Raw genomic sequence first — 15,904 nt, 5'->3', positions numbered from 1 at the left:
TGTTGATCTTCTTGCATTGTGGTACTAGTGACTTAACTGTGGATAATATCTTTGCTGAACAGATGTATGTAGTCTGATAAGATGTAATCTCTGCTTTATTTATTTTTAAAATTTTATTTATTTTAATTGAATAATTGCTTTACAGTATTGTGATGGTTTCTTCCATACAGCAACATGAATTGGCCACAGGTATACATGTGTTCCCCCCTCCTGTAATCTCTGCTTTAAATGCTGTCTAAGATTTTTCTCTTCCCTGGTTCTGGTTTGTTCTTTTTTCTCTGTCCTGATTATGGGAGTGATAGCTCTGCTCCTCTGACCTTCAGTGAAGATGCTTGGTTATGAAAAAAGGAAATTTCTGACAGTTTTCCCACTTACCACAACAGGCACAGACAGTATGAATGCTGGGTAGTGATAGGGATAGTTAACCTTAGAATCCCCAATAAAAGGGCTGGAAGAATTGAAAAGAATGAAAAACAACCGGGATGGGAAACAGGGAATCTGGTCTCAAGGGAGACTGAAGAAACAGAATAGCATAAGGATTAAAAACGTGAACTAACTCCTCCTGGCTTGGTTGTAGTGCTGGCTCCACCATGTAGTAGCTGCAGACCTTGGGCAGTCATCCTTTTGGGGCCTCATTTTTACACTGGGGATGATAATAATACATACCTCATAGAGCTGTTGTAAAGATTCAATAGGCTTGTAATGTATTTGACCCATAGTAACTTGTCTAACAAATGTTATCAATATGAAGGGTGACAGGAAAATGAAATGGGGCACCTAGATTCCATACACATGGTATTTGTCATGGTACTAAAGTACTTCCTCAATTTTAAGATGTACTTTTTAATGTTTTGATATTATTAAAAGTGCTTAAGTCAACGAATATATTTAATGTGGTAGACAGTGTTTTTTTCCTCAACATCTATTCACTCAATAGTTCGTCTTCAAATTGAGAAAACAAGGTATTTTTTATGGCTTACTGTATGATTTATGTCATATGGTTTGGTATTAAATAGCTCATTCAGTAATACAAATAGCTGGTAACTCACTATTTATTGACTATAACAGCTGTTAGTTTTTGGATAATTGTATTTGGCTACAAGACAAAATGTTTTGATTGTGTAGAAATTTGCACAGAAGATAGGAGGTATGTATTCCTAATGTCATTTGCAGGACCTTAAGCTGGTACACATAGCCTTTTTTCCATTTTAGTTATATCCTGTGAAATACCTAATTATGAAAGACTTCAGGATGAAGAACACCTGAAATCTTCCTTACTGAATTTTTTTGAACCTTCTTATTTTACTATTTGTTTTTATATTTACCTGTAACTGCTGTCTTTGACATTCAAACATTGGAATATATTATTGCTTTGTTTAACTTCTTAAGAAGAGTTAATTTTTGACAGGTGGTAATGAGACTTTTTCTCTCAAATTTTAAGGTTATTTGGCTGTATCTTTATTTCTACATGAAAGTCATGAACTATTGCTTCTCCTTGTGAATACAGTTGTAAAGGTACTGTATTGTATGCTGGTTAATATAAAGTCTTAAATTATTCCTTCAGGCATTTGACAGTTTTTATATTTTTGAAAGAATGTAAGCTTGCAGAATGAGTTTATTGGAAAGATCTTTTAGATCAGTTTCTGCATCTGTAAAATGAGGATAATAATAGAACTTAACCAAGTTGTGAGGGTTGAATGAAACACTCTACAGAACAACATTTGCTACTGCTGCTGTTATAATGGTTTCATTTAAAAAAGCAGAGTTAAGGAAAATAAACTCAAAATGGTCTAAAGATCTACATGTAAGACCTGAAACTATAAAACTCCTAGAAAAGAACATAGGTGGAATACTCTTTGACATAAGTTGTAGCAACATTGTCTTGGATCAGTCTCCTAAGGCAGAATGAATAGAAAGCAAAAAATAAACAAATGGGACCTAGTTAAACTTAAAAGCTTTTGCATAGCAAAAGAAATAAATGATAAAATGAAAAGACAACCTACGAAATGGGAGAAAATATTTGCAAATGATGGGACTGACAGGGCTTGATATTCAAAATATACAAACACTCATACAACTCAATATAAAAAAAGTAAACAGTACAATCACAAAATGAGCAGAAGACTTGAATAGACATTTTTCCAAAGAAGACATGTAGATGGCTAACAGGCAATGAAAAGATGCTCAATGTCACTAATTATTAGAGAAATAAAATCAAAACCACAGTGAGGTATCACCTCATTGAGAATGACTATTGTCAAAAAGTTTGTGAAAAATAAATGTTGGCAAGGATGTGGAGAAAAGGGAACCCTTATACATGCTTGGTGGGAATGTAAATTGGGCAGCCACTATGGGAAACAGTATGGAGATTCCTTAAAAAACTAAAAAAGAACTACCATATGATCCGGCAGTTTCACTCCTGGGTTTCTTTCTGGACAAAACAAAGACACTAACTTAAAAAGGTACATAACCTCAGTGTTCATAGGACTGTTTATAGCAGCCAAGACATGGAAACAACCCAAGTGCCAGTCAACAGATGGTTGGATTAAAAAGACTTGGCATATGTATGTAATAGGGTATTATTCAGGCATTGAAAACAGTGAAATACTGCCATTTGTAGCAATGTGGATGAACCTAGAGAATACTGTGCTTAGTGAAATAAGTCACACAGAGAAAGACAAATACAGTATGATATCACTTATATGTATAGTCTAAAAAATAATACAAATGAATGTATATGCAAAATAAAAACAGACTCACAGACAGAAAATGAACTTGGGGTTACCATAGGGAGACATGGGAGGAACAACTTAGGAGTATGGTATTAATAGATAACAAATTACTGTATATAAAATAGATAAGGAATGAGGATAGCACAGGGAATTAATTATACCCATTTATCATATAATAGCCTACAGTGGAGTATAATCTGCAAAAATTTTCTAAATCACTATGCTGTACACCTGAAACTGATACTCTATTGTAAAAATTAGCTATACTTCAGTAAAAGGATAAATAAAAATAAAAAAAGCAGAGCTGGAACTATGATTCAGATCTCCAGACTCTTAGTCAGGTGCATTTTCCATGCTGTTGTCTTTTTCTCTAGAATCTATTTTAAAGGGATGTGATATAAACTGAATAATTGAAGTCTTTTAAACTCTAAAAGTCAATTTAATGGAGAATAGAGTATAATTGGGTAACTGAAATTATGATAATAAAAACACAATTTAATCCACATGCAGTATTTTTTTCTGTTAAACTTTTAGACAAAATTGGTAATGAAGTATAATTGAATTGAACTTTTTCATGTTATCTTGTTCTGATATGTGTGAGAGAGAGAGAGAGAGAGAGAGTGTGTGTGTAGTACTTTCTGAATTTTAAGTCATATACTCGCTTAAGGTTACTAGTAGCTTTAAACTTTTCCAAACTTTCAAAAATGTAGTTTCAGTTTCTATTAAAATAGTTTATAAACTTTGTGCTTATATAAGTATATATAAATGCATGCATTTTATAGTATGTATTAAAAATTGCTTCCTTTTAAACTTCCACTCATATTACTGCTTTAACAATAAAAATTCATAAATTTTTTTTGTTACTGGTTTAGAAAAGTTTTAAAGGCTGTAAAAAAAAAGACTACTTTGGTCAGTGTCAGAACAGAAATACAGTTTCCTTTAGATCAGTTACTTTTGGGCTGTTTTTCTGTGTTGACTCTATTAAGGCAAGTGAAACACTGATACTCCTATAAAATATGAGGTATTCCTAAATGGACAAACAAGTTGAAAACTACGGTATTAAGTGTATAGGACCATTGCAATGTTGAGCTCACTGTCCCTGGTTTCAGAATTTGCACTGAATGTTTTCTTTGCTTAATAATTATGTCAGGACTTGCAGAGCACTAACCTAGTAGAAGTATGTATGGCACTTACTGTCGTCAGCCAGATTTTCCCTCGAGAAATGATTCCAGCTGTTCTTCCATTGATAGAAGATAAACTTCAACATTCTAAGTAAGTAAATTATTTTTTGGATAGGTGTTTACACTGTGTATTTCAAAAGAAAAACTTATACTAAAAATTTTTTTCTAACTTTAATGCTACCAGGATAGAGGATATTCTTTGACTGCCAGGTATAATACAAAAGTCCCCAATAGCACTGTCCTTTATTTTTATGTGGGTTTAGAAAAATGTTAGGCAGCTTTCTAAAGTTAAACTGAGACAGTGAGGCTTACCGTCAGGATTCCTTGGCTCTCTTTCCACTTCTGCTGCTAACTATTAGTGGTCCTGTTTTTTCCTTGGCTGTATGGGGTTGATTGAAGCTCCTTCGTTCTCACAGAGTTGTTTTATAAAGTGAAATAATGGAAAACATTTGGAAGTGGTTCAGATGCCATGAATACATAGCTTCAGTGTACTGGAAATGCTTTTATATCAAAACTGCAGCTTTCAAATTCTGTTTTATAGCAGGATATGTACAAATAAACCTTAACTTATAGTATTTTGCTAATTTTGAATGATTCCTTAACTCTCTGCTTATTAACTTGATTAGTATTTTTTCCAGACTTGGAATTATTTTGTTTTTGCTCAAGCCCCTTGATTTCATAACCTTTATAGCTAGGAAAATGTTTAGTCACTAGCCATTTTTCCTTTGTGATTGCAGTACTTTATTGTATACAGATTTTTGTTAAAGATTTTTTTTGTTACCCATATATCTCTTTATGCTTTTTTAAGTCAATATTTTTAGTGTTCTAAGATTATAAAATGTTGTCTTATGGTTTGTGTTCTTTAAGAAATCTTGGATCATGAATCTTCCAGCTAAAAATGTTAGCTTTTACTGAGAATTATGGAGTAACTTTATAGATTTTTCACACTTATTTTGTTTATGTTGAATTGGTGTTTAGAACAAATGATGGGCATGAACAGTTAACTAACTACTGGAAATAAAATATTAGCCTTTCTTTATTTAGAAGTTGATCTGATCATAGCTGAGCATATTTTTATGAAATTTTTCCATACCACCACTGTTTTGTGGTAGCCATACTTACCCTCTGTATGAAATCTTTCTGAGAAAGATTTGGATTTTTTCCTTGTTGCTTCCCATTTACCCGTTCAATTTTTTCCGTGTTGCTTCCCATCTACTCTCATTTCAAATCCTGGCCTTTCCTGTCTTCTACTAGTTAGAATTTAGACTTTCTGAAACTCTGCTTTTGCAATTATGGCCATATCTACTTCCTTGCTGTGGAGTAAAGAGCTAAAGACAGAGTTGTGGGCCACAGCTACAGATAGGCCAGTAGATGTCACAACGAAGCTGTGAGACAGGGCTTGGACTTGACTTTTGAATCCTTGGTTATATTTTCGCATGCCAGACCTATAGCCCAAATCCAGGTTTTTTGATACTTTGTGTTATTGCCACCATTTTGGGCCAGACCAAGGGATTCCTGAGCCTGTTGAGGGTTTGTATTCTTTTTCCTCACCTCATTTATTTACTGTGTCCTAGAACTCAATATTGGTTAATACCCAATAGCAACACATTGGGATGTAGATTCCAGTTACCATAGTATTAATACTAGTGGCAAATCTGTTGTTAATCTGCTTTCTTTTTATGTGAAAAGGATTTTTCATCATGACAGTTTACCCAGGAAGATAGTGGGTTGCTTGTTAATGCAGAAGCTGGATGACCATTTGTTAGGAATATTATAAGAGGTATTCTTGAATGGAACACAGAGGACTACATTGAATAATCTCAATTTTGAGATTCTATGATTTTAGGTAACAGAAATATGTCTTAAGGAATCCTAAAAGTAAATACTTCACTACTGCTGTTGTGAGCACTGCCAGCATAATCTGCAGATATGAACCATGTGGAAACAGACATGAGAGAGAGAAACAAGAATATAATTCCTTGAAAATGACATTGTGTTCACAGGATAGCAACTCTTTTATTTTTGCTTCTTGTGTGCTAGACATTATCTGTTACAAATGAAGTGCACGACTTGTATATACTTTCCTCCTCATTGTAATGAGGTTTTTGAAACATGAGCTGGGCAAGGAGAGGAGTAACATCTTTTAATGTAAGTCCCCCTTATACTCTCCCCTGCCCCACTTAAGTATTTGGAGTATGTTTACCTGTGATATAAAAAAAGAAATATAAAAAGCTAGAATGTTAAGGAGATTTCAGTGTTAATGAAGAGACTGTTTAATATTACTAGCTGAAATTACCTCTTACTCACTTAAACTTACTATTTATTCTCTTCCCAATCTTTGGAGATATGGCTTTCAGAAATGGAAATTGGGAATTAAGAAATTTGTTTATCTTTCTTGCTTTGTTTTGGTTTCAAAAGTAATATATGCTTGTTGTCAAAGAATGTTGTAACTAAAGAACTATATGACATGGAGACTTAAAGTCTCTTGAGGTCTTACATCCTAGAGATAACCACTATTTTATAGTTTGGTAAATTAGAATAAAAATTAATAATAAATGGGTAATTCTCTCTCTTTTTTTAGACTAAAGTAATAGCTGGTATTTTGAAATCATCTGGTCCGTAATCTTTTCAGCCTAAATGCCTGGTATTTCCAGATGGTTTATTTAGATTTTATTTTTTATCTTTAGGGAGATTATACGAAGAAAAGCTGTTCTGGCATTATATAAATTTTATCTCATTGCTCCTAATCAAGTACAGCATATCCATGTTAAGTTTCGAAAGGCACTTTGTGACAGAGATGTTGGAGTCATGGCTGCTTCCTTGCACATATACTTTAGGATGATTAAGGTAAGTTGACATTTTTCGAAGTTACTGAGTAGCTATCACTAGAAAAATATAATTATGTAATTAAAAGAAAACTCATATTTTTCAGTAAAATGCATAAACCACATTTAAGTTTGTATTATTGACCCTTTAATAGTAATTTTTGCATGTTGTTAATAGCATGAGTTGCAGACACATTATAGATTTAGTCTTCTTTTTTAAATGCCTGAAATTTTTTCATGTTATGAAAGAAGCACGGAAAAATGGTAGCTCTGGAAGGTGGTTGAAATTTGCAGATTTGTGGATTTTCAAGAAGTGGCTCCTTTTTATACAGCTTCATGGGATACTTACAACAGCTTATAAAAATGAGGAGAGCTGGCGGGGAATGTGTAAGGCATAGTCTGCAGAAGTGGTCCCTAATTGTTTTGGCACCAGAGACCAGCTTTGTGGAAGACATTTTTTGCATGGGTTGGGGAGGGGGAGGATGATTTTGGGGATGAGTCAAGCACATTATGTTTATTTTGCTCTTTATTCCTATTATTATTACATCAGCTCCACCTCAGCTCATCAGGCATTAGATCTCAGAGTTGGGGATCCCTGGTCTGTTGTGTTGATTCCATACATTGGTTCTGTGTTAGAGGAGGAAGGAGGATTAAATGTTATAGTAAAAATTTTTTTTCTAAATGGTGATATGAGTTTATACTAATTCAGCCCCAGTGTATTGCTTCAAACCTTTTGTGTCTGAAAGTATATATTTGTGAGAGATTTCATCATACCTCATAATGCTATTGAAATAAATTTAAAATTATACAAACTGAAAGTTGTCTTTACTTTTATGTGTTACATGTTCCAAAGTAATACGGTATAAATAGATAATTGATATTAAATCTTATTTTCCTCTAACATTTATTAAACTCTGAGAGAGCTTTTCTTTCCCTTCCAAAAATTTGTCCTTGATACATATAAAAATTACAGTGAAGAGTCTGACATTCATTTTGAGGAATATGTATTTAATTTCCCTAATTCAGGCAGATGGTTACTAGACCTATAGTTGTGATCAATTTGTAATGTATATAATGTTGAATCACTATGTTGTACGCCTGAAACTAATATAATATTGTCAGTCAGCTATACTTCATTAAAGAATATAAGATGAAAAAATTTCCTAAGTCCGAGAGAGTAGTCTGATAGATAATCAAGGCACACTCATTCAGAATCACAGATATGTTTAAATACTATAGAATTAATTAATTTTTAATAAGCAGGCTTGCTGATTTGGGGAGTTTTGAATGTTTGAGTAATGTTGGTTGTGCTCTTCCACCCAGAATATAATTTAGTTCAATTACGTGGGAAGTCTCTTGCAAACAAAATTCAGAGATTGCAAACAGGCCTTGATTTTCATCTAAAGTAGAGAGATTACTGCTGTTTTTTCAGTATGCCAGTTCTTTTCAATTTTTAATTGCTGATACTAGCTATTAAAAGTTCTAAGATGTAATTATCGAACTTTGGAAAGGTAATTAAACTGGTGTGTGGGGACAAGTAGGGAATGGTGGAAGCTTTTAGGGGCATGATTCACTTCTGAATCTGGTCACCAGAAGAGTTTCATTGTGGAAGAAATTACACAAATCAGAGGACTGTTTCATTAAACGTGAACATGAGACTTCTAAATGAGCATATACTAAGTTAGATTCTGCATAACATTTCAAGCAGGTCTGTTTTATTTTTAAGATATTGTTACTAACAGAAAGGTTTTTTTTGTTTTATTTTTTGGATATAGGAGAATTCATCTGCATATAAAGACTTGACTGGGAGTTTTGTAACGATTTTGAAGCAAGTGGTTGGAGGAAAGCTCCCAGTAGATTTCAATTACCACAGTGTACCAGCACCATGGTTACAAATTCAGTTGTTGAGAATACTAGGACTTCTGGGAAAAGATGATCAAAGGTAAACTCTTCTAAGTAAATTTAATAGTCTTAGGCTTTAGGCATGTAGAGGTTCATGATAAACCAGATTCTCCCAATGCTTAGTTGACTTAGTAGTGATAAGTAAGCCACTGTAAGAAGTGTATAAATTCAGCTTGTTGAGATAATCTTGGCTTTCTGCTTATCTAAGTCCACTCACAGAAAAAGTTATCTTTGGAGCTCCATATCTTCTGTGAAACTTTCTGAATCATTCTAGTTTGGGAGTTGGGAAGCTTTTTTTATAAAAAGCAAGATTATAAATATTTTAGACTTTGTGGGCTCTTTGTTGTCTTTTGCAACGTGTTAACTCTGCTGTGGTATATAGCTTAAAAGCAACCATAGATAGTGTGTAAATGAATGAGCACAGCTCAGTTCCAAAAAACTTTATGGACATTAAAACTTGAATTTCATATAAACTTTATGTGTCATGAAATTTTATTCTTTTGATTTTTTTTCAACCATTTAAAAATGTAAAAATCATTTTAGCCTATAGCCAATATAAAAACAGACATCTGGCCAGATTAGGCATGCAGACTGTAGTTTACTGACACTATTGCTATAGTGGAACAATTCATTTTGTCTGAATTACTCTTTTAGGCAGTAATTTTATGAAACTTTTTATGCATGTCTTTCCAGTTACATATATGTTTTGTGACTTTTAATTTTGCTGTAGTTTTTTAAACTTACAGAAAATTTCCAAGAATACAGGGAGCTCTCTACCGAGATTCATCACTTATTTATATTTGCTTTATCTTTCTTTCTCTCTTTTCCTGTATGTGCATGTGTGCACACATTATTTTTATTTAAAATTTTTTTCTGAGCTGTTCGAAAGCAACTCAGTTTATTCCCCTCAAGAGCAAGGACCATTGGCTGAAGTCCCTGATGTGTTTCTATCTTGAAAACATATTATTAATCAGATTCTGACTTTAGAGATACGGTTTTGTTTTATACAGTAAGGTACATGTATTTTGCTAATTCTTTAGTCTTACCATACTACCAAATTGTCCTCCAGGCCATTGCTCCTAGTAAAGCCCTCTCAGCTTCCAGTCAGAATCCATCTTTGGTGAGCTCCTAATGAACACCAGCTGGGCTGTATCACTCACTCTTGGTATTGCTATTTTCCTTTTTTCTATCTTTATGAATCTCAACCTTGATTGAACCCTGGGGTGAAAACCTGAAGTTGAAGCAGCAGACACACACATTAGAAATGTTTGTCCATTTTGGAGCTCTAGTTGAAGCTCACTAGAATTGTTTTAAAACCATTAATTTCATAGTAATGCATTCAGATCTCATTGGTCCAAAAAGATTTAATGCCATCATATGTTGTCAGAAAGTTACTTTGTAGGCATTAGTGAATTTACTAAATTAGTTAACTCATTATTGTCCTGCTTTTCTTCAAGGATGAATTTGGAGAATACATACAAAAATGAATATGTTTACAGAGTTCAGAGAGCTCAGTTGAATAGAAATTAGACTTAATTAAATGAGTAAAGAATATATCTCTTTTACAGTGTTATGGACATTAGAATGTTTTCTCCTTTTTTGTCCCAACTCTAATGAGATTTTATGTTAACATGTATTTCTTAAGACATGATATGCTCAATGTGGCAAAGTAAAAATGTTATTTTATAACAGGATTCTAATATATTTAATTGTAAGTATTAATTTACTGGAAAAGTCTTACATTTATGGTCTTTTATATCTGTTTGAATATTTTCTTGTGTTTTATAGCACAACCTGCTTTTTAGGTTATTAACATTTAGCTCCATCATGTCTGCAAATGTTTCCACATTTTGTGTGGTTAATTATAACTCCTACATTGGCTTTTTAAAATTGGGAAATTATACTGTAATCTTAAGTGTAGTATTACCAGATTTTTTTGGGGGGGAATATTTATAATGTCTACTATATGATTGTTGTCTTTGGAAGAAATGCTTACGTAATAAAATGAGGGATTTTAAAATATGGCTCTGAATTCTCAGTTGATATGTATACTTCAGTTAAGGTGCAATAAAAGTACATGCACTTCAAATTGAGTTTTATAGCTGTATATTTTTTTAAAAAAGAAGAAATTTTCTCAGAAACTTGTAACATACATGATAGATAATTTGCATAGCCCAAGATTATTTTGATCTTTTTGTTTTGTAGTATAGTTTTTCTACAAGAAACTATTGTGTGTTTCTTTGTTGATGGTGCTTTTTTTCTATTAGTGCTTTTTGATTTTATAAAAAATTTTTTTTACAAAATTTACAAAAATTTTTTATACAAAAATATCAGCTGAGAAGCCATATTTTTCACCATTGGCCTTTTAGAGAGGACTTTTCCCTGGAGAAAAGGTGTAGTGGCAGAGTGCTAGGGGTCTATAAGGCACTGCATTTTTGTATAGTTTCTATCTCAACTCAGTTACTGTAATTGTAATCTCTGACCTTAGAGACATAGAATGGTATTAATTCGTTAATTTCATAAAAATATAATTTCTTTATATTTAACATAAATGAAAGTTAAAATTTTCTTTCTGAAGAACCTACTGCTGCTCAAAGAAAGACTGATACTTGAATATTTTTTTAAAAAACAAAGTATTTAAAATACATATAATATACTGTCTGGAATAATCTGGATATTTGAAGTATTACTATAGTAACTTTAAACAGATAGAAATATATTACAAAGAAAACAATAAAAGATAGAGTGTTCAATCAAATGAAAAGCTGTATTTAAAGTAGGTACAGATTGAGGAAAGTGTTGATTGACTTTCCTCATTGGCTAGTCAGCTTTGATAAAGCAGAAGGTTAAACTCTTAAAAAAGTGAAAGTGGAATATTTAAGAAGTGAAATTCCTGTAACTTCATAAAATGAATTTCTTTCACTTCTTTTCTGTAGATCCTCAGTTTTAAAGAGAGAGAAGTTTGAAAAACTATGTTTTATTGGGTTATAATACTATAATTCTACTGCAAATAAAATATCTTTTAAACAGGACAAGTGAATTAATGTATGATGTTCTTGATGAATCCTTACGAAGAGCTGAGTTAAATCACAATGTCACATATGGTAGGTAATATTTGTGTAAATGCTGCTCTAATAATGTTTTCAGTATTATAGCTAAATCTGTGTTAGAATACTGTGAATTCCAGTAAATTTTAAATGTTAATTTTTAAGGTGGTTTTGGGTTATTATTTTTCATTGGAAGTATTGAATAACTAATAACAATAATTTGAAATTATGGCATTATTTTAAATGTTAACATAAATTAGCTATTATAATTGCCTCTCTTTTAAAGACTTCGTTTTTAAAGAGAAATTGTCTATTTATTGAAAATGTTCATCAGTCAAGCATCTGACAGTGAAGATAACCCAGTAGATCTATTCCATACTTAAGAAAACAGTTTTCAAATAAAGCAATCAGTCATCTAGTCACCAAATATTTGAGGTTTTATTATTTACTAGGCCCTGTGCAAGATGCTTGGAATACAATTGTGAACAAAGCAGTCTTATCATTGAGCTCCTTGCCTAGAGAGATGGAAAGGGACAGGTACTATGAATGTTATAGAGGCAAATTACAGGGTACTGTGGAGCCTATAGAAGCTATTCTTCCATGAGGGGAAGGATGAGGAAGGCTTTTCTGAAAAAGTGGTACTTAAGACGACTAAAGTTTGAAGTTGAGATAGATAAGACAGCAGCTATTTATGTTAAATACAATTTTAAAAAGTCTTTTAGTGATAAGAAACAAGAGTAAAATGGGGGAGGAGGGAGAAGAACTGAGAAAGGTAACCAGTCTTAATAGCCTGAGGGAAGAACTCTTAGTTCTTTATTGATCAGCTTGAGAAAGCTTATTGAAGAAAGTGGGATATTTTGAGATATTTAAGTGATAGAAGTGAAATAGTTTGAATTTTGCCTCCTGTGGAGATGAGCAGTAGAAGAGGTATTGAGACATGTAACTCAAATGAGAAGTCATTTCTTAATCTGGTGAAATACCATGAAATAGGAGATAGAGAGGAATATTTGTTCTTTCAAGCAGTGATAAACTGCAAATCTTAAAGAATAATGGTTGTAGAAATGTAGAGAAAATTAGAGGGCAGAAGTTGAACCAGTTTTAACTGTAATAAAATTGAAGAAAGGATTGCATCTGTAAGACTAGTATAGAAAAGTAATGTATATGGTAGTGAATTGGGATAGTAAATTTTGAAGGATAGATTTATGTTTTGCATGTATAAATGGTAGTTAAGGTAACAAGCATGGTGTTCATTTGTTCAACCAGTATTTATTGAATTCCTACAAAACAAAAGCTTAATTTTTAAACTAGATACAAGTTGAGGAAAGAGTTGATTTACTTATGTGTTCCTCCCTGCTAACTGTGGGAAATTAAAGGAAAAATAAGGTAGACACGGGCCCTGCCCTTCTAAGCGTATAGTATAATGAACAGTTGATGTCATCTAGGATCTTACTGGAACTTACCAGGTGGCACTAGTGGTAAAGAACCCGCCTGCCAATGTAGGAGATGTAAGAGGCTGCAGATTCTATCCTAGAGTCGGGAAGATCCCCTGGAGGAGGGCATGGCAACCCACTCCTGGATTCTGGAAAATTCCATGGACAGAGGAGCCTGGCGGGCTACAGTCCGTAGGGTCGCAAAGAATCAGACATGACAGCGACTTAGCACACACACAGGATCTTCTTATGCAATGAGAAGAATAAGGCACCAGAGGTAAGGATGATCCTTATTGAGGCAGGTGGTTTGACTAGGAGCTGTCGGAATAATCCAAAGTAGTGTCAGAATTTTTCCAGGCAGCTAAAGTAAATTAAAAGGTTTTGTTTGAGATATAATTATTTTATTGGATAGGTAATATATGCACATGGTTCAGAAATCAAAAGGTGTGAAAGGGTATAGAGTGAACAAAAGTGTCCCTTCAACCCTTCTCACCCACTCCTGTAGATAACTGCTGTTACCTCTTCCTTTTGATTTAGAGAATATTGTATACCTGAGGAAATAGTTTTTAATGTTCTCCATTAGGACATCCTTCTTTTATTTATTTATTTTTATTTTTTTTTTCTTTTTCCCATCCCGATCACCCCTCCCACCCCCAGGACATCCTTCTTTTATTAAGATTGACGAGACCAATGCTAACAGTTTGTTTCTTTGTAGTCTGTCAGTCCAGTGTTTAACCTTGGTAGAGAAACTTAGTTTCTGCTGTTTTCTTTTTTCCTTTATTTACTTCTGTTTGTTCTGCATTTCCCCCCATATTTGTACTGATACAGTTTATAGCTTACATTTATCAGTGGTAGAGTATTCTCTAATAAACTTAATGTAAATATTTTATTGCTTAAACATATGAATATTAAGTTATAAACTTCATAAGGGCCAGACTGTCTCTGTCTTATTGGCTAGCATATCCCAGCATCTGGCACTGGGTTAATCAGTGAGTGATATGTTTTAATTGAATTAATAGAAGAGAAAAGTTATTTTACTTTTGATCAGTTATCTCATTGGGTTTCAGTCTTAATACTTTCCAAACCATATTTAAATTAAAGTTTCATTATTATAACTTACCTTAGTGTCACATCAAGAAATAAATCATATCAGAGGCATTCATTGAGTGTATCTGCTATGTGCCAGGCATTGTAAAGTGATATAGAGGATATGAGGAAGTATAACATGTAAGTTTTGCCTTCAAGGAGTTTACAGTATAATGGAGAAGATAACTTATTTAAGAAGGCATAATACTAGTATAAGGCAGAATGCAACGGGGGAGGTAAAGGGAATAAATATTACAGGATTCCAGAGGTGGTTAAGATCACCATGGGCTTCAGAGCACCTAAAGATTTATTGATGTAATAGGACCTTGAAAGATAGGATTGAGATAGCCAGAAAGGAGGTTAAAAGCAGTTCTAGGCAACGGGAACATGAAAGAAGGTGCAGAAGTGGGGGTGTTTAAAGCCCCCTGCTGTTTCAGAAACAGTGACTTGCCAGCTTGATTGGACAGTTAATAGGGGGAGCAGTGGGAAGGGTATATTGCAGGCATCCTCCTATGGCAGCCATAGGAGTTTGGATTTTATACTGTGTAAATATGGAGATATGGAATAGTTTTGAGCAGGAAACTGATAAGATGAGAAGGACATTTTTAGTAAACTATTTACTAAACTGGGAGATAATATAAAATGAAATACAAAGGATAGAACCATTGAAAGTAGATAGAAGTACTTTAGGTGTACTCTACCCACTGCTGCTGCTGCTGCTGCTAAGTTGCTTCAGTCGTGTCTGACTCTATGCGACCCCATAGACGGCAGCCCACCAGGCTCCCCCGTCCCTGAGATTCTCCAGGCAAGAACACTGGAGTGGGGAGCCATTGCCTTCTCCACTCTACCCAGTAAGTACACCTAAAAACTCTGAACATTATATGTAAAATAAACACATGAGACTCTGAAACATGGATAAATGAAGGTAGACTGATTAGGGACATTGGCATGTAAGGAATGACTCCAAGGTTAGTACTCTGGGTTTTCTTTTTGCTTTGTATGCCCCAGACTGGGTACTGGAGAGCCTGCAGTCTGAAAATGCCAACAGGTGCAGACAAAAATGCTCTGAGAAAAGCCTACTCTCTAGCCAGAGGACTCAGGCAGAAAGGGCAGACTAGCAAAATGGAATGGAGAAGGCAATGGCACCCCACTCCAGTACTATTGCCTGGAAAATTCCATGGATGGAGGAGCCTGGTAGGCTGCAGTCCATGGGGTCTCGAAGAGTCGGACATGATTGAGTGACTTCACTTTCACTTTTCACTTTTATTCAGTGGAGAAGGAAATGGCAACCCACTCCAGTGTTCTTGCCAGGGGAATCCCAGGGATGGGGTCACACAGAGTCGGACACGACTGAAGTGACTTAGCAGACTTAGCAGTAGCAAGATGGAAAACTTTAGACAATAGTTTTTCTATTGCAGTCAAGCACCACATAGAAAAAACTATGGACTACCCAGAGCAGCAAAGGCTGAATGAAGAATCAAGATTTCCATCCTCATCAGGTGTAATGAGGTGCCCCAACCCTCCCATGGAGCTGGTGGTGAAGACCAAGAGGGCAGCTGCAGTTTGATCCCTGCCATGTGTCAAGAGGGACCCTCCCTGGCATTGCCAGTGGAGATGATGTGGGAAGCCTGGGTTTTACATCATCAAGGAACAGAGAACAATGAGGTACCCCTCCCATCTTTCCTGGGGTGGTGGTAGAGG

At 34.2% G+C, this 15,904-nt stretch overlaps 1 protein-coding gene across 1 annotated transcript in view; it reads left to right on the top strand.

Moving 5' to 3' along the window:
* AP4E1 (adaptor related protein complex 4 subunit epsilon 1) overlaps nt 1-15,904 on the top strand; it is a 73,171-nt gene that overhangs the window by 10,386 nt on the left and 46,881 nt on the right. The window contains exons 4-8 of the mRNA XM_065940045.1: nt 1,442-1,515; nt 3,883-4,004; nt 6,601-6,760; nt 8,514-8,680; nt 11,671-11,744. Of these exons, the coding sequence (XP_065796117.1) occupies nt 1,442-1,515; nt 3,883-4,004; nt 6,601-6,760; nt 8,514-8,680; nt 11,671-11,744 (597 nt within the window). The remainder of the gene's footprint in view (nt 1-1,441; nt 1,516-3,882; nt 4,005-6,600; nt 6,761-8,513; nt 8,681-11,670; nt 11,745-15,904) is intronic.

This window comes from Muntiacus reevesi, chromosome 7 (assembly GCF_963930625.1).
Source record: "Muntiacus reevesi chromosome 7, mMunRee1.1, whole genome shotgun sequence".
NCBI lineage: Eukaryota > Metazoa > Chordata > Mammalia > Artiodactyla > Cervidae > Muntiacus > Muntiacus reevesi.
The sequence above is the reverse complement of the archived record's forward strand: the minus strand, read 5'-3'. Positions and strand labels throughout refer to the sequence as shown.